Genomic DNA, 19,729 nt, shown 5'->3' on the forward strand with positions numbered 1-19,729 from the left:
TTGCTTACAGCTTGGCATGAGTGGACCCTGCTTAAAGCTTAGGAACAGTGAACTTTAAATGAACTCTGTTAGCATGGATGGCTAAACAGAGGAGAAAACAGAAAGGCTGAATATGTTCAGATAAGGGTTGAGACCCTGGAAGCCCCCAAGGCTGACCCAAGCTGGAAGGTAAGAGCAGTTAATGGTCTGCCCATGTGGACATGGGGAAAGAATCCAATGATGTGTTAGAAGACCCCAGACTATAAATCACCATTGGACCAAGAGATGCGTGCAGGGTGTGTGAAGATCGGGTGCACAGACTGTAAGGGTATAAAGGTCCAGGAATTTCTTTGTTCAGGGTCCATCTCTGGAGGCACCCAGCTTGAGCTGAAATAAACTAATTCTGCCTTAGAACCTAGGCTCCAACCTCTTCTTCAGCAGACAAGTTTAACAGCTGGTGGCATGGGTGATCATAATCAATCATTCAGTAACAAGCTTAGCTCATTTTCATTAAAAAAAATCCAAAAAGAACACCAAAACCCCAGACCTAAGTTCCAAACAGTAATTAGAAGGAAACAAAGGAGAAAAAATAAATAAGAAAATTAGTGTCAAAAATACATTGCAGGAATCTCTGTCAATTTTTATGAGTTATATTTTGGAATAAATGCCAGACCTTTTTAATAAGCACCAGTACTGGGGTTTTATTTTGCAAAATCCACTTAGGGAGCTTTTAAAGTTGTATAAACTATAAAAATACTGAAACCAAGAAAGAGAGATACCTACTGAGATGTTGGAACAAATGTCAGAGGAAGAGAATTTAACCAAACCTGTATCAGCACTCAGTTCATCTAGTGGCCCTCTGGTTCTCCAGGTAGATCCTGAGTTCTGATTTCCTAAAGAATTATTGTGCTCTTGAACTACTGCAGCTGCCAACAGATTGTCCACATTTACCACTTCCGGATCTGAGTTTGTGTCTGATATATCATAGTGAGCTATAACTGGAGGTCCATCTGCAGAAGTAGAGAAAAACAACACAGATTAGAAGTCTGCATACTGTGAAAACCCCCTCTAAAAGTACAAAGTACAATAATTTAAGGATTAATACCATCTCCTACCTGCAGCTTATAGTTTATAGCGATACATTCATTATATGAATCATTAAACTTCAGTTAATGAACATAGTCTGAGATTACAGAGACATTTTAACCTTTGCATACACAGAAAAATGCATTTATGAAATTATCACTTATTTGTGTATTATCTTTTACATTAACGCACCAACATCTCCATATCTGATGACATTATATTTACAATCTTAAAAGGATTCAGTTTCAAATAAAAAATAATAAGACACAGGACATTAAATTTGGCAAGACAAAATATCTAGAGAATTTTACAAAAGTCAAGTGAGAGCTTACATTACATAATGGTTGATTGAATAAGACTAACTTTTTGATATAACTGATCCAGTGACAATAAATTTAACATTAGGCAACTTTCCTTTCATAACATTTACCTGTCAAGGGCAGGGAATTTTTTCAAAGTAGCAATGTTTTTGGGTGATGTTTTTTTAAAATCAAGGCTAACAAGAAACAAAACTATCATATGCAGTGATAAATGTGCTTTTAATTCAATATGATTACCATATGCATTTTTGGTCACCAAAGTGAAGAAGGTAAGAGGGAGAGAAAATAGCTTATGAGATTCTGAAATCTGTTCTTGAGGAATAACAAAAAGCTATTTTTGGTTTATTTTGTTAGGACCAACAATATTCTTTGTAATGAATGAAAATCACTTATAATTGGAAAACATGCTAGAAACAGAAGAGGCTCAGAAAAAAGTCAAATTCAAGACAAAGATTAATGTAGAAGCAGAGAGAATGGAAAAATAATTCTGAAAGGATGTGCAGTTTAACTTAAATGGTTCACCCCAGCTACAGCTTATTGACTCATAGTGGATGAAAGTGGCTGGATTTCCCACTCTCCAAATGAGGCAATCAAAACTCTTTCGGCCAAGGCTTCATCAGCAAAATCAAGGATTAAATAGAAAAAAGTTTCAAACTTAATTATCTTAAAAGCTGTTTCTCCTGAGGTTTTTAGGGTGGGATTTCTTTTGTTTTGGTTGTGTTGAGTTTGGGTTTTTGTAACTTGGTGCCTGAAACATAATTCAACTCACTATTTTCAGAAGTGCCTATTTTGTGGTCAGCAACACACTTCGTTGAAGAGTGACCATATCACTTAAGTCATACTAAAGATCAGTATGGCAACAAGGTATGAAGAAATTCACAAAATATTTCAAATCAGACCTGCCTCCAAATCAACAATTTCATAAAATGATGTTAAATTAGAAACTTAAAACAGACCTCACAAAAATAAATGGGCAGGTAAATGACAATGTATTAAAGGTCAAACTGTTTGCAACATGAAAAACTGATGATTATGACTGGAAAATAAGTCATGATAATTAACTGAAAGGCAATCTGTCTTTTTAAAAGGCTTACAAAATAATGGAAGACCAAGTTCAAAATTAAGCTGGCTGATGTTCAGTTAATTATTTGTGACAGCCGATGATTAAATTACGTGCGTAAGCTACAACTGGACTGAATCGTAGAGAGGCATGTTGTCTTTCAGTATTATCATTAGAGTTCAGTGTGAACATATATAACATGAGCTATAAAAATAAACAGTCGAGTGGAGAAGATACGAAGGCCAAGTACAATATTGACTATTTGCCCATTTTTTCAATAGGTTATCTAAAATTTCAGGAGCTACGTACTGTTCCTTCAGGTCTTTGTTTCTCTCACTTCTTATTCAGATCTCCAAAAGCAGAAGTGAAATTTGATTTTTAGATAGACATGTCTACACAAAAAATATTGCATTGGGACAAAAGGCACCAATAGTCTCAAGTCAAAATTGTACCACTCCTACATGTATAATCATGCAAAAATGTATTATAAATATATATACATGCAGAGTGATATTCTCATCACCTACCCATAGAAATAACTTGTGTGAAAGTCTTCATCAGTAGGAAATACAAGCATAAACTTGTTATCTGTAGCTCCACTCTTGTATCTTCCACACTTCCAAACAGAACACCGTATAACTCCACTTCAATTTAGTATACATCAAACAGACAAAAATACTTTCAATATAATTTAAATACTGTCATTACATCTGTCCGTGTAAGAGCCACCAATTTACCAATCTGGAAAAAAACAAGCTGCTTATTTACAAAGCAATCACACCAGAGATCTATTTTTTTCCTCAACCTTGTCTTTCAGAATCAGATTTGAAAACATAAGGGCCCAACACCAGTTTTAACCTTATCTATCACAAGTAAAAGACCAACAAAGACAATAGCCACGATGCTGCAAGTTCCTGGATTCTCAGCATGTATAAAAGAAGAAATAAGCAATAAGTGCCTATGTGTGTTTAAAAATGTCCAAACAATAAGTTGCAGAGAACTACAACTAGATAAAAGTTGCAGAAAAGGCATATAAAAAAAATCCTCTGTTCCCAAAAGCCTGTTTCCTTTTCAGTGCTATAAGGATGGGACAGGAGCAGTTAAATTTGGAAATAAATAATACTTCCCTAGCCAACTATGTGATCACCTGGTGACATGATGCAAAGTTTATGTGTAGTACCAAGTAATAAAGAAGATTGGCTTCAGCTAGGAAATAAAGTGAAAAAATGCTTTCAGGTTGAAAAGGTAAAAGGATTAACTACAAGCAAAATGGAACTTTATAATCTTTTCTTTGCAATAGAGCCACTCCTTGCAATCACTTACTGTAATGGGATTTCAACAGATAGAAAAACAGACCAAAACAAACCATGCCAGAATCAAAACAATGTAACACAATTAGGAGGTTCCCTTATCAGCAATTTAAGCAATCTGTTTAAGAAAAATCGTGTCTTTTGAGAAGCCAAGGTGATGCTGGCTTGGGTTTTGCATTTTTTTCCTATGTTTTCTATATTCTTTGCACATATATTTGTAGCTCTGTAGTCTATTGCATTAGTGACTAGTTTTCCCAGTACTTTTCCATGACCTTTCATTAAGCAGAAATACAAAATAAATTCCAGAGTTCCAAGCCCCGGGGGGTACAAGGCCACAATGCTATCTTGGTTCTTCCTGAGAACCAAGGTTGAAAACAAGTCTTCAAGATACATTTTCATGGACAAAGTACAGCTACTGCCAAAGAGGAGACTCCAGAGAAGGGGCCTGACCCAGGGGGGAATTGCATCACCACTTGTCCTCCTAATTGGTGCCTTTTATCAATTATGCTAATTTCCTAAAGCCTATAAATATGTACTCATCCCTGGAGGGGGTGGACTTTTATAGACATTTTTCCATAAGTGCCACTAAAGGCCTTCAAATACAGATCCGCTCTTATATTACCTCCTTACTAAAATTATCTCGAGTTTAATTTCCAGGTTGGGAAAAAGGCAACAAAGGTAGCTGGAAGATGTACATATCCCCTGGTGATAAGCTATAATTCACTTCTAAAGCAATAAATGCTTGAAAAAGGCAAAGATGAAAGTTAGTAAATACCAGCAGGAAAATCCAGCTGTTTACATTTAATATTAATAGGGGGAGGGGAAGACTGCATTTTTTATTTTTAAAGAATTCAGAGGCAGAGGTCAGCTTGGGGTCAATGTTCCCAAGCGTCCAGTTCTCCCTTATTTTACACATTAAATCTAACTCCACAGGACAACTAAATCAGAAGTCACATGCACAAAAATCCATGTCTACACATATCAACCTTCATTTTAAGCTTGCAACATAAAAAAGTCATTAATTTCTTATTTGCTATCTGCTCCCATGTTTTTCATAGAGCCACATTTCAACATTCAGTGGTCTAAACTGTGTTGTAAGATCCATGCTCCTATTATCCCTTATTTCATTATAAGAGCAGCACAAGTAAAATGGGAGAATCAACAGTAAAATCTCAGCTTTAGGTTAAAAGCAGTGATTCTATAAGAAGCACCATACTTTTGCACTGCAACCACTGTGTATCAATGCACAGGAAACAAAAATATATTAGCTAGCAGAACCTGAATGGGGAATTTAGACCTTTAAATCTATGTAGACAGGCTGAGAGAGTTGGGGTTGTTCAGCCTAGAAAAGGCTCCAGGGAGACCTTGGAGCACCTTCCAGTACCTAAAGGGGCTACAAGAGAGCTGGAGAGGGACTTTGGACAAGCGCATGGAGGGATAAGAAAAGGGGGAATGGATTAAAAATGACAGAGGGCAGGGTTAGATTAGATATTGGACAGGAACTGACTTTGAGAGTGGTGAGGCAGTGGAACAGGTTGCTCAGGGAAGCTGTGAATTCCCCATCCCTGGCAGTGTTCAAGGCCAGGTTGGATGGGGCTTTGAACAACCTGGTCTAGTGGAAGGTGTCCCTGCCCATGGCAGAGAGGTTGGAACTAGGGAGTCTTTAAGGTCCCTTCCAACTCAAACCATTCCATGAGACAGACTCTAAATCATTACTTTAGGTTTCCTAAATTTAGGCAAGTTCTTCCAAGCTCATCATCACCTAAACTCCCTACCACTGTAGCCAGAGACAAATTGTTCAGAGTAAGGTAATCCCAGTCTGGAAATTGCAGCCTGGAGCATCGCCATCTCCCCTCCTTCCCCAGTAAACACAAAGACCTTAGGCAGCCACCTTAGCCAAGGCACCTAACTTTTACATCTCTGAAGTTCAGCAAGATTAATTCCAGCTTTAGGAATGGGATTTAAACTTTGCTGTTTTCTCTACAAGTAGAGGAAAAAGACTGATATCTCCAGAAGGCTATTCCGATTAAAATAATTTCAGAATTAAAAGTCTAATTTTGGTGGTCTGAATTGCACTCTGGAGTCATCAGTGTATTTACAGTGAAGGAGACGTGGAGCCTTATTTAGGTGTAAATATCACACTAAGCTTTAAAACACACATAACAGGTACAATAATATTAGCAATAATAATTACAGCACTTAACTCTCACAGAAAGCTTTCCATTAGAGGATCTCAAAGAACTCTGAGGTGCTTATTAACCTGCTTTTGCCTATGGGGGAAATTGAGGCAAGCAGAGATTCGCAGCTTGCTCAAGGCTAACAAGGAAAAGAGCTCAGCTCTGGTGAAAGCAATACTCCCCTAAAATTACTGAGGAGCTTAAAAATAGTGTCTAGGAATGCTTTCATGAAATGTGCAAAAGCTAAAATGGTGACACACAGAGGCACCTAAGTAATTGAAAGCCAAAAGAGACACAGCTTCTTCCAGCCTCACCTCTACATCTTTACTGTGAATATAGGTACTGAATTGTGTCAATCTCTCAAACTCAATTGGATGTATTTTTATATAACAAAAGGAAATACTGAAACATTTTAAAATAATAGGAGCTAAGAATGCCCTCAATTACACTTGACATTTAAATTTAAGCAATAATGCCATTTACTTCAAGATTACACAAAACATGTAATGGAGTCTAAGACATATATAAATTTTAAGATCAGATGATCATTACAGTAATTGAAATATTTTGTGTGTCAAAACCTAGAGGATTCATCTTAAATTTGTTAAAATATTTTACAGTAGACACATCAGTAACTTTGATCCAAACAGAAAGGCTTCATATAAAAGACTACAGGCTAACAGCCTTTTTGTTTAGATAAGCAATACAACCCTGTTATTATTTCAAATGTGACCCAGAGCTACTGTTTCATAAAGTATGCACAGTTCAAATGGCATAAACTAGCTAGACCCTAAAACAATTCCAATGAGGGGATGGGGGGCAGGATCTGTGCTTTTTTTAATGTTGTTTAGCAACATGAAACACTTCATTATGATGATTATTTATTTATTTATTTATTTATTTGAGGTTACAGTATTTACATTTCAAAATTTACAGTTAGGCAAAGAATACACTGTAAATGCATTAAAAAATAGTGTAACAGCATTCCTTCCAAAATCACAAAGTGAACTTTATTGGTGAACCCACTTTCCTCCCCTTTTCCTTAATTTCACAAAGCAAAGGGTTTGTGTTTGTTTTTTAACCATAATAAAATAATAAAATCAAAACAACATTATCAAATGAGTATCTGTTCTCAGACTGGATCATTTTTAATATATCACATCAAAAGAGATCTCAAAAAATTCAAGTCTTGCTGATCAAAATTCATTTTTTCAAGCTTTTTGATGACTAGATGGAAAATATCTTGGATTTGTTTAATCAAATTATATATAAAGATATAATAAAGTCTTTTTCATTGTGTGTTATGCAAAGGCACATGGAATATGGCTGTGCATTGAAATTATTGGGAAGTGGCCTCTATTTCTCATTACAGGATTTATTTACCCTGATGCCATCTACTGATTCATTAATTATGGAAACAGATATATTAGACAGATCTCTTCCCCAGTTTTATTTGCAAAAGTCTATCAGGAGGCTTTTGGAAACCATCACAACCTACACTCTTACATAGCCATGACAGTTAAAAAGAAAATTCCGGGTGTAAATACCACTTACATTAGGAAAAGGCAGCAAACACACACCCCCTACATACCCCTCCAGAAAACATCACATTTTTGCAAGTACAAACTGCATTTTCCCAAGGAAGGACTGATACAGCCTTGATGCAAAGCTTTTGATGTTCCAGACTAATCCATTGCTCCCATCAGTTGGTGAGATTTAACAGAGTGCTTGAAATTCCTTCTAACTTAATAAGCCTATTTTTCACATGCCTTCATTTTGATGATCTAACACTATGAAAGTAACAAAATGTGTGAGAAAGACTGGTTTCTAGCTTCAAGTTTTCAAGGTACTATTTCTATCCATCAGCCCAAATATTTTAGCTTTTACAGTACAAATTACAAAGTGCATTTGTTCTACTGCTTCCAAATGTAACTGCAGTGGTCACAGTGCAGACTCTAATTATTTCAGAAATATCTACTCAACTGGTCTGATTTATACACCCTCATCAGGCAAAGACTCCTCTGAAATTCATCTGAAGGATCTGACCAAAAACTACAGAATAATTTAATTTCTAATGAGATTAAATGCTAGCCCCATTAAAACCAATCGCAAACTTCTACTAATATCAATAGGGCTAGAATTTAATTTCTTAAAACACTCAAAATATTACTTTAAAAAAAAAAGAGATTTACAGTATGTGGATACAGGAAGAGGCAAAATATATTAACAAGAGAAATCAGTGAAAGTAAACATATTTCAATTTGTAAAATAACTACCAAATATAATCCTGTTTCACTGAAGTTAAAATTGGTCATCCAGTCTTAACTCTGGCAGCTCAGATAAAATAACCTAACTATTCTGCAAAAACACCAAAAGACACTGTGAACTAAAAAAATAGAGATGTATATTTCTGCCTGAATTATTTTATCAAAATACTGTTAAAAATTATACTGAAGTCTAGTATATATGAAAGGTTGAAGACTTCTTCTTTTTTTCCTTGCTCAGTTAAGTTTTGCAATGGAAAAACGGAAAAAAGTTTCACTGCCTTTACTTCGATGTTTTTTCTAAATAAAAACGGAGAATTCAGATGTTTTAAGCGAAATGTCAGATATTCAGATTTTTAAAAAGTGTGAAGGGTAGAACTTCCTAAAGACCTTGCTTGCCAAACCCCACTTGAGGGAAGGAAGCAGCACAAATGCCTGGGAAAGAACATGCAGCCAAGACTGTAAAACCACTGCACATTAAAGCCCCTGGACTTTCAAGGATTCCAAAAAATAGTCAAATTCTAGGAGAAAATCCTTTAATTTTTCATTTACTGAGCTGTCAGTTTGACATTTAGAGACATTTAAATGAAGCCTTTATATAAACTTTTTTTCTTTTGCAAAGGAAGCTGTGTTTCACCTGCTGCTAAATCCTAACTCCACAGTGGTATGGGTGTCCCATTACTCCTATGCTGAAACAGCTCCCACATTAGAAAACATGTAATTCAATAATCAAAATTACAATATAGGAACAGATTGCTCAGAGAAGTTGTGAATCCTCATCCCAGGAAGTATTCAAGACCAGGTTGGATGGGGCTTGGAGCCACCTGGTCTAGTGGAAAGTATCCCTGTCCATGGCAGGGGCTTTAAGGTCCCTTCCAACCCAAGCTATTCTATGATTCTCTGACCTCTAGGAATATACACCAGAATTACACCAGTTTACACCAGGTAATCTGAGTCAATGTATTCAATCTTTGAAACCATAAGTAAAATTCTTTAAAGAAAATGGAGTGTTTCTTTACTCCATTATGAAGTATAAAACCTAGGGAAATTAGAGAAACTTTATAATCTGTGATTCTCCACATCTGTGAAAAACTACTGATTTCTCCTCTACTTGTTACATTTGGTAGTTTTCAAGTAATTTCTTGAGATGTGAGCATAAACATACATTCAAAATGTAACTGAGTTAGAAAGTAGGAGTTTCCTTCTGATAATCTTAAAATAAGTCAGACTGATTTAATGAAATACAGAATGGATGAGGTTAAAATTTATATGAAAATTTCAGCTGAAGCAAGTTTAACTTCCCAAAAATTCATAGTCAAAGTCCTTTAAAAATAAGACCTTATAATGGAAATCATGACAAACATATGGCTGCATTTAATATAGCAAAAGAATTCCCAGAAGAAAAAAAAACATAATCTGCAAATATGTATTGGGAAACTGTTTTCTCAAACAGATGCCAAAGTCTGTTGCACACTTATTAAAAATGCAGACTCATCACTACTATTGGTATCTGAAGGTTGGTTTCTTCAGGGCTCTGAATCTCTCAAATTCACAATACAAAGCAAGAAAAGAGATGTTCCTGTTTAATGCCACAGCTTGCCAAATCCTTCATCAGGTAGATTATACTACATCAGAAAAACAACAGAAAGGCGGGGTTCCCCTCTCAGTTCGCAGAGAAACATACTGCTTCACATGGAAAACAAGCTCATGGACCAGCTATTCAGCTGTGTAAATCAACACACACTTTTAGTTTCAGAGGAGCTGATTTATGATAGCTGAAGACCTGGCTCCAGTTTTGAGGCAAGTGAAAAGAGTGACCAAAGAAATTAATATTTACCATTTACAACCATTGACCTTGCACAAGTGTTCTTAACACTAGATAAGTTTTATGGGGAAATAAAGTTTAAATTATATCTAATATTACTATTCCCTCAGTCTTCTGGGTACCTTGGGATAATTTTATCCTGGAAAGAACACAACTTCAAAATCTATGCTCAGCTGCTGTCATCCTCTGCTTGTTCTTTCACATTCAAAGTTGCTTGCACTGAAATAAACAATTAACTGAAATTGATGAAATTAAAGGTTTTAAATTTTGACTCTTACTAACCAAATCCAAATTTTATCTATTAATACACAGAATTATTAAAATTTTATTTTTTAACTACCTGACTGAGACATTTAAGCTTGGCAGAAATTTCACTGGCTACATTCCAAACAAAGCTATTATCCATTTATGAGATCTGTATATAAGGGTGTTTCAGTCTGAGAGATAAGTTAAACTGATCTCCTTACAAAAATTGTTTACAAATACCTAATTGCTCCATATATATACTATTTTATAAAAAAGGTTAAAGTCATGCTTTTACACATGCTGTGTTAAGTGGCTGTCCTAGTTCCAGCCAGGACAGAGTTAATTTTTGCAGTAGCCAGGATCGGCATGGCTAGGACCAGGAGGTTACTCTATACCACCTCAGGGTCATTTTCTGGGAAGGAGGGAAGAGACCTTCCCAGACCAGACAAAGGTCTGGTATTGTCAGGCTCTGTTGGTGGTACAGTGGTGAGCATTTGCATGTGTATCACTCACCTCTCTTGAACACTTTTGTTATTAATATCGTTGCTGTTACTGTTCCTTATGTTGTTTCCAGGAAATTGTTATCTCAACCTGTAATATTTACCTTTTGTTTCTCCAATTCTCTTCTCCAGACCAGCAGAGGAGAGGGAGGGTGGAGTGAGCAAGTGGGAGCACTAAATCGGAGAATATCATTCCTAAACCATGACAGTCGTATTTAGTGCCCAATGTGAGGCACAAAGGGTTGAGATAGCAACAGATCTGCCTCAACTGGGTTGGAAACAAATTTGATCTAAGCATCTGTTGTGTGAGGCAATGAACCACTGGTCACAATGTTGCTTGGTCTGTTCATTCACGTGATTGTGGAACCTAATCCTGTATATATTCTTTGTATATGCAATGTGCCCATCACAGTGCTCTTTTTCAGAGCAGGGAGAGGGATCAGGATTGCTTTGTTGCTGTACTGAGGGATATCACCTTATGACATGATAACATCAAGGGCAATGAGTGTCATTTGGGATGTGTATTCAGTGCTGCTCTCCTACCCTTGCTTCAGGCACTACTTTTGGGAGTGCACTAATAATCATACCCAGTCTGTGGAGGGAACAGGGGAGGATGACTTTCCCCAGCCTTTCACCCCCTTTTCCTCCTTCAGGCCTGGTAGAAAAGGTTCTGAGAATTTTGAATTTCCTTTGAATGCTAAGGAAAGCATGTTATTGTTGCTAAGTCTGCCAGGTCTCCTCAGTGAGGTCCACACCCCATTTAGAGTCACAAAAGAGATTTCTAGGGAGGTCATTCAAAGATCTGCCTCGAAGGTGGATAGTCATAGGTAGTATGGAATGTGGGAGGACATGGGCCAGTATTTGGAGGACTTCTCTGATAGTCTGGAAATTCACCCCTGAACTACAGGACCTTCCTAAAGTGAAAAAATATGTGAAAGGAAAATGATGTGGAAATTCCAGAGAGGCACAGTTATGCAACATGCTGGGATTTGGCTATTTATTGGACGTGGCTCAATACTAGACTGAATCCTCAGAGGGAGGAGGAGAAAAGCAGACCAACAGTCACTGTGGCAACTCAAACTGCAGCTGAACCAGAGGAACAACTTGTACCAGTAGCAGTCACTCCTATACAGAAGAAATCCAAGACCAAATCAGTTTGCTTAGTGGGGGATGAAAAGAAAGTAGGGCCCTCGCAGCAGAAGGAAGATGCAGGGTCAGAGATAATAGTCTGATCCTTATCCCTGAGTGAGCTGCAAGACATGCAAAAATATTTCAGTCACCAATCAGGTGAGCAAAAATATTTCAGTCACCAACCCTGGTGACCTGGCTGCTCCCATGCTGTGATATCATGGCTCATAACATGAAACTAGATGGTAGTAAAGCCAAGCAACTGGCATCCATGGGCATTGATGAGGGGATCGGGAAAAGAACAGGAACTCTCAGCCTCTGAAAGTGACACCTGTCAAGCGGGAGGGAAAGGTATTCTCTCAAGGATGATGCAGTAGTGCACCCAAGCAGGTGGAATGCCATGGAGCAAGGTATCCAGTATCTGAGAGAATTAGCTGTGCTGGAGGTAATCTATAGGGATTCAAATACCAAGCAGTCCCCTCTAGATCCAGATGAGGTCCAGTGTACACAGTCCATGTGATGGAAGTTTGTACAGTGTATCATCATCGTACACCAACTTGTTAGCATTGACATCAATGAAAGAAGAACAATTGGTGCTTTAGTTGACTACTTGACTCCAGCAATCTCATCTTTTTTCCTCCCTACTCACCTGTACCTCAGCTCTGTAACAATTGTCCAAGACTGCAGACAGACTTGAAAGACTCAAGCAAGTTAGGAAGGAAATGTCCCATGCCCTGCAAGAACAGACCAGTCTCTGCTACTGGGGCAAGCGCTCTGTCCTGGGGTGACATTATGATGTTTGTATCCCCATTCATCTGTTCTGTGCCTTTAAGACCAGCTCTGAAGAGTGGAAGTTTTGTTTGGGTTTCTCTTATCAGGGACACAGAGAGAGCGTACATCAGGCTGTTTTTTTCTCTTCTTGCTTAGCTTGCTGCTTTGCTGGCTCGCTTTTCTGCTCTTGCTTCTGCTTCTGCTCTGCTTTCGCCTCTGCTTATTAGTTAGTTTAGCTAAACAGTCCACATTCCTTCCTGGACTGTTTCTCCTCTCCTGTTTCTGTGACCATCTCGAACCTGCTCCGGACTGGGACCCGGGAACACCGAAGGTTTGGCTGCAGCATCTGCCCCAGCGCCGGAGGGACTGAGAACAGAGCAACCACCCCCGAAAGAGACTTTCTGATTTTGTCATCTTTCTCAAAACGGTGTCATCTGGTATTGTTCATTTTGTGTGCTGGGGGGTGCCGTGTCTGTCAAATAAACAGGTTCTTTCCACCTCTCTCCGAGGAATTTTTTTCCCGAACCGGTTGGGGGGAGGGGCCGTGTGGGTTTTGCTTTCTGGAGGGGCCCTCCTTTGCAGATTCTTTAACAAATTTGCCCTAAACCAGTACACGCTCTCCTGCTAGAAAGGGTACACACCACCAGGTAAGCTGTGGTTTTACCTGCATGACTGTAGGGGAACAGACTATAACAAAGGTAGTATAGAAAGTAATCTTACCCCCTAAAGAGTTGCAGCTGGGTTAATTATTAAAGATTAGGAGCAGGCCTGATTTTAACAGGCCACAGCTGTAGCCAATGAGAAGAGTGTTACAAAAGAGTGGATGGTTTGGTTGAGGGGAACTGGAGTCAGTTGGCTACTCCAAGAAGAAGAAAGAGTCAGCGCTTACAGGAGCTGCCTACAAGAAACATCAAGGAGGCATGAAATTCTAGCAATATGGAACCTTTGCAATATAATGACAACACGTGACCATGGAGAAGACATGAGGAAGTGGGATTGAAATCTGCCCCTGGCCTAGCAGCATGGAGATGTGAAATGAGAGGAAGAAGAACCACCACAGGAAATTCTTCACGGATAAATGCTGCACCAGTTTCTAGCGGGCAAGTCCTCAGACAAAAAAAAAGGGCTGATGCTTTTTCAGATCCTCTTGAAGGGACCTCCAATGCATATTTACATGAAGTGAGCAACAAGTACTATGACCAGTGTTGTCGCATTGCAGCTGATCTGAAGCGGCCCCCTAAACTCAACCAACCTAGAAGAAAACAAGTCCTCAGATAAGGCGGGATGGGTTGGATTCAAACCCAAGCAAAGGCCTCAGCCAACCCTGTTCTAGCTAAGATATAGATACACCGCTGGGCAGAGAGAGGTCTCATCCAATTCTAAACCCAGGAAATCCAAAGCCCTATAAAAGGGGCAGCCATATTAAACTCGTGTCTGTTTGCTAATGACCCACTGGTGTTGTGTTGGGTCTCCAACCATGACCCCACATATCAGATCAGAACAAGAGGGGCCCTGTCTCTGGCCAGGTGGACAAAAGGGACAGTCAGATCTACTGGACTGTGTGGATCTGATGGCCTGGCATGTCAGACCAACAGGAGTATAAGGCTTCAGTTGACACTGCTGCACAATGTACCCTAAGCCACTGAAATATGTAGGGACAGAATTTATTTCTGTTTCTGGGGTGACGGGGATTCCAACAGCTGACTGTACTGGAACTGAAGTAAGCCTGACCAGGGAATGAATGGCAAAACCACCCCATTGTGAATGGCACAGATGCTCCATGCATCCTTGGCATAGATTACCTCAGGAGAGTGTATTTCAAAGACACAAAAGGGTATTGTAGGGCTTTTGGGATAGCTGCTGTGGAGGCAGTGGAAATTAGAGAGCTTAATACCTTGCCTAGTCTCTCAGACGACCCTTCTGCTGTGGGACTGCTGAGGCTCCAAGAACAACAGGTACCAATCACTACCACAACACCACACTGTTGACAACACCACACTAGCTTGGACTGTCTGTCATCCATGAGATGATTTGTGAACTGGAGAGCCAGGGATTGGTCAGCAAGACTCATTCACCCTTTAATAGTTCTATATGGCCAGCGCATAAGTACAATGGAGAGTGGAGGCTGACAGTGGACTATCGTGGCCTGATCAAAGTCACACCATCACTGAGTGCCGCTGTGCTGGACATGCTGGAACTTCAGTAAGAACAGACCTGTCTGTCATGTGACCCAGAATAAGAATGATTGCAAGTGGGATCCTGAACAGCAACAAGCTTTTGGACAAATTAAACAGGAAATTGTTCATGCAGTAGCCCTTGGGCCAGTCAGGACAGGGTGTGAGGCACATGCTTTACTCCACAGCTGGGAAGAATGGTCCTTCCTGGAGTCTCTGAAAAGAAGTACCCAGGGAGACTTGAACATGGCCTCAGATTCTGGAGTCAGGGATACAATGAATCCAAGGCCTGTTAAACCCCAGCTGAAAAAGAGATACTGGCAGTTTATGAAGGAGTTCACACTGCTTCAGAAGTGATTGACACCAAAGTACAGCTCCCCCTGGCACCCTGACTGGCAGTGCTGGGCTGGGTGTTTAAAGGGGAAGCCCCTTCAACACATCATGCCACTGGTGCTTTGTGAATTAAGTGGATCACTGATCACGCAGTAATCTCAGATAGGAAATCCTAACTGCCTTGGGATCTTGGAGATCATCACAAACTGTCCCAAAGCCAGATCAGGTCAGGTTGCAGAGCTGAAAGATATCCAGCTGGCTCCAGCTGAATGAGTGAAATGGTCAACACTACATCTCTGCACTGACTTGTTGATGGTATCAAATGCTCTGTTGGGGTGGGTGGACCGATGGAAAAAGACCAATAGTCAGTGCAGAAGAAAACCCATCTGGGCTGCTGAATTGTGGCAAGAGATCACTGCCTGGGTAGAGAAGTTGGCTGTCAAAGTCCATAATGTGGATGCACACGTACCTAAGGGTTGGGCTAATGAGGAGCATCCCAACAACAGACCGGTAGATCCAGCTGCCAAGAATCTGTCTCAGGTAGATCTGGACTGGCACCATAAAGTTGAATTATTTCTGGCTCAGTGGGCCCATGACTCCTCAGGTCATCAGGGAAGAGATGTAACATACAGGTGGGCTTGTGACCAAGGGGTGGACTTAACCATGGAGACTATCTCCCAGGTTATCCATAACTGTAAAACGCACTGCAATCAAGCAGGCCAAGCAGGTATAGCCTCTGTGGTATGGGGGGGACAATAGTTAAAATATAAATATGGGGAAGCCTGTCAGATTCATTATATCACACTCCCACAAACCTGCCAAGGCAAGCACTATGTGCTTACATTGTTGGAAACAAACACTGGATGGCTGGACACACATCCTGTGACTCACACTACTGCCCGAAACACCATCTTGGGCCTTGAAATGCAAGTCCTACAGTGACATAGCACCCCAGAAATAACTGAGTTGTATGATGGGACTCATTTCAAAAATAGCTTCATAAACACCTGGGCCAGAAAGCACAGGATTGAGTGGGTGTATCATATTCCCTATCATGCACCAGCCTCTGGGAAAACTGAACAGTACAATGGACTGTTAAAAACCACACTGAAAGCAATGGGTGAGGGAACCTTCAAACATTGGGATCTACATATAGCAAAGGCCACCTGGTCAGTTAACACTAGAGGTGTTGCCAATTGAGCTGGCCCTGCCCAATCAAAACCACCACGTGCCATAGGAGGGGATAAAGTCCCCATGGTATATATGAGGAATGTGTTAGGAAAGACAGTTTGGATTAGTCCTGCCTCAAGCAAAGGCAAACCCATCTGTGGGATTGTTTTTGCTCAAGGGTCTGGGTGGGTACTGCAGAGGGACAGGGAAACACAATGTATATCTTAAGGGGATTTGATTTTTGGGTGAGAACAGTCACCAATGTTGAACTGTATAATATTAGTTGAGTAATGACACTGCCACTGTATGCCATAACTACCATGGACAATGGGGAGGGACTGCTCCAGATACACCAGTCATGAGCTCGTGATACAGTAACCAGCTAACAACTCACAAGCCCTTCTGCCCACAAAGACATCTAGGATGGATAGAACCCACAGTCATGGACTAAATAAACTCAACAAACATCTTGGAGGGAACAGCCATTGACTATATACATGTGTGCATATGTATATAGTCGTAAGGTGTAGGATCTGGGCATAACATAGATGGTGTAGAATAAGTACTGGATAATGTCCTGGTTCTGTCCAGGGCAGGGTTAATTTTTACAGTAGCCAGGATGGGTCATGGCTAGGACCAGGAGGTTATTCCATACTCCTTCACACAAGTTTTTTTGGGAATGGGGAAAGGGGTCCCTTTTGATTTGAGGTAATGTGGCAGCAGTTGCATGTTGTCAGGCTCTGTTGGTGGTACAGTGGTGAGCATTTGCACAGTGAATTACTTGCCTCTCTTGTACACTTTTGTTATTAGTATCGTAGCTGTTACTGTTTCTTTTTTTATCTCATTGCTGTTTCCAGGAAATTGTTGTTAACCCATGATCTTTACCTTTTGTGCCTCCAATTCTCTGTGAGCAAGCGGCAAGTAGTTAGGAGTGGTTTCAGTGTGAACACTAAATTGGAGAATACCATTCTTAAGCCAGTACAGGGACTCTTACACATTGAAAGAAAGCAGTCACAGCAAAAAAGTGGTTCTACATGCATGGGAACACTTGTGAAGTTGTAATGCTTTAAAATATGCTGCTCTTATCATCATCATAAAGGTATATATATATATATATATATATATTTAATCTTTGAACACCATAAGCATTTGATTTATTTTTTCCATATATATCAGCAAATAATCTACCCTGAAGGATATTAAATGCTAAAGAGATGAGAACAAGTTTATTAAATTACAATCAAACATAGAATAACTTGTTTAACTTTTACCTGAAATGCACACAATTTTAGATAAGGGATTTTTCTAACAAGCTGTCCTGGATTGTAAGATAAGTGTGTATTCTATTGGCCATCTGTTAGAGGTGGTGCAGTTATTTTCTGCTAATTGGGCAGTTTTCATTATCTCTTCCACAAACCAATCCTTCCTCTGGGAAATATCTTCTGTTAATGGGCCATTGAGTATCACTGCATGTCTGATAAAAATTACACCATCCCATTGTGAGATGCTCCACCCAGGGGGAGGAGCCAAGCATTCCTAACTGGATATAATCTGAGATTTTGGGACACCAGGGCAACCTTCTCCACTGGATTCCCACAGGAAGACAAGGCCCATCTACATCACCACTGGCTCCTCAGAGAAAGACTACACCCTTCTACAGGATCACTGCTTCAACAGAACCACATCTGTCACTCCAGGAGGACTGCAGCCACCATTTCAACTGGACTGCTACCAACATCCTGACCCACAGGGTGTCAGGTTGTATTCTGACTATATCAGTGTTGTTTTGTATTACTGCATTGTTTATTTTATTTTTTTATTTTCTTCTCTAATAGAGAACTGTTATTCCTACTTCCATATCTTTGCCTGAGAGCCCCTTAATTTCAAAATTATAACAATTTGGAGGGAGGGGTTTTACATTTTCCATTTCAGGGGAGGCTACTGCCTCACCTGTCTTTTCAAACCAAGATAGAAACTCATATCAAAATCTTTATCAAAATTATACATGAAGGTAATCTGGCAAGAAATCATTCCAGTACTTAAAATGATCTCCTGCAGAATCTTTCAAACAGTTACTCTGAAAATAATACAGCTCTCTAATCTAATTTTTTTAATGAAGGCATCATATACTTAAAATAAAAGTAAGTCTAGGCCAAGAATAATGTAAAACCACCAGTGTTATTATACTGATTTAAAAAAAAAATTCTTGGGTTTCTGTTACATGTTTGATCCAAACCCCAATAAAAATTGATGAAAAAACTCCCACTGACTTCAGGGAAATTTAAAAAAATTAAAAATCAGATTTACAGAAGATACAGTGGATATTTCCCATAGAAAGAAAAGGAATTACACTAAAATAATTAGGAAAAAAATGTCTCTTTCAAAAAGCAAAATAACAGAGCTTATGGAGACATATAGCATTCTCTTTACTTAAACTATTTCTATAAAGACTTTCAATTTCCATTACTAAAATTCTGATTTAATTTGCATTAGAAACTTTAAGCAAGTTTAACTGACGAAAAATATACATTTTTGGCAGCTACAGAGAAGTTATTTGACATGAAGATAGGTCTCAATGGAAAGGTAACCAATAAAATTCCAGTGTATAGTCATAATAGTAAAAATTAAATAGAGAATTCTAATATATAGTTTAAATTAATCCAACTTTAAATATCACAGTTTCAAGCCTGTCTATTCAGGATAACTAATAGTATAAAAAGATCCATACAATAGCAAGTTTTTGCATTCATTAAATGAAACTAATGTTCTGGCATTCCCCATCACAAACAAATAATTATTTCAGTAGCATTCAAACATGATTCAGAAGAAGCTCTTGCTGTCTGACCCAGAGCAGCAATCTCCAGACCACTGCAGTTTATTTACCTGACTGTCAGGCCTTCCTCTAACATCCTGTGTTAAGGCTCAATCCATCCATTGACAGCTGCTTATCTTAGGGACTGACAAGACTATTTTTATTCCATCATGAAGAATGCAGTTTGATTGCATAAACAGAAAGAAAGCAGAAGTCATTTGTGGACACAGGTCATGCATGCACATGCAGTTGGGTGTAATTTATCTCACCTCATTGCAGTCAGAAGTTATCTATTCTAAACTGTTGATAAGGAAGGTTTAGACAACTAATACAAGAGAAAGACTGCCAGAAGGTGTCCTCTGTAGGTGCTTCTCTCTTCTCATTGATTCAGGAGATCCAGGGAGCAGCAAATTAAACACCTAAAATGAGAGATTACTTCCACCCAAACCAAACATATATATATATTTGTACATGTGCCTATTTGTGCACACAATATAAGACAGCTGCTTCCATAAATATGCCATGTGCAACACAGCAGAGACATTAATAAAAACTCTAGACAGAAAATTAACCA

The 19,729-nt window shown here is 39.1% G+C and overlaps 1 protein-coding gene across 1 annotated transcript in view; it reads right to left on the reverse strand.

Moving 5' to 3' along the window:
- Window positions 1-673: 673 nt before the first annotated feature.
- The window catches only part of LOC135460512 (protein ARK2N-like), a gene marked incomplete at its 3' end in the record, with an annotated part of 47,960 nt that continues 28,904 nt past the window's right edge, over window positions 674-19,729 (reverse strand). Inside the window, exons 3-4 of the mRNA XM_064737370.1 lie at window positions 2,973-3,089; window positions 674-989 (exon numbers count right to left, since the gene is read on the reverse strand). Of these exons, the coding sequence (XP_064593440.1) occupies window positions 674-989; window positions 2,973-3,089 (433 nt within the window). The remainder of the gene's footprint in view (window positions 990-2,972; window positions 3,090-19,729) is intronic.

This window comes from Zonotrichia leucophrys, unplaced genomic scaffold (assembly GCF_028769735.1).
Source record: "Zonotrichia leucophrys gambelii isolate GWCS_2022_RI unplaced genomic scaffold, RI_Zleu_2.0 Scaffold_51_374463, whole genome shotgun sequence".
NCBI classification, from domain to species: Eukaryota; Metazoa; Chordata; class Aves; order Passeriformes; family Passerellidae; genus Zonotrichia; species Zonotrichia leucophrys.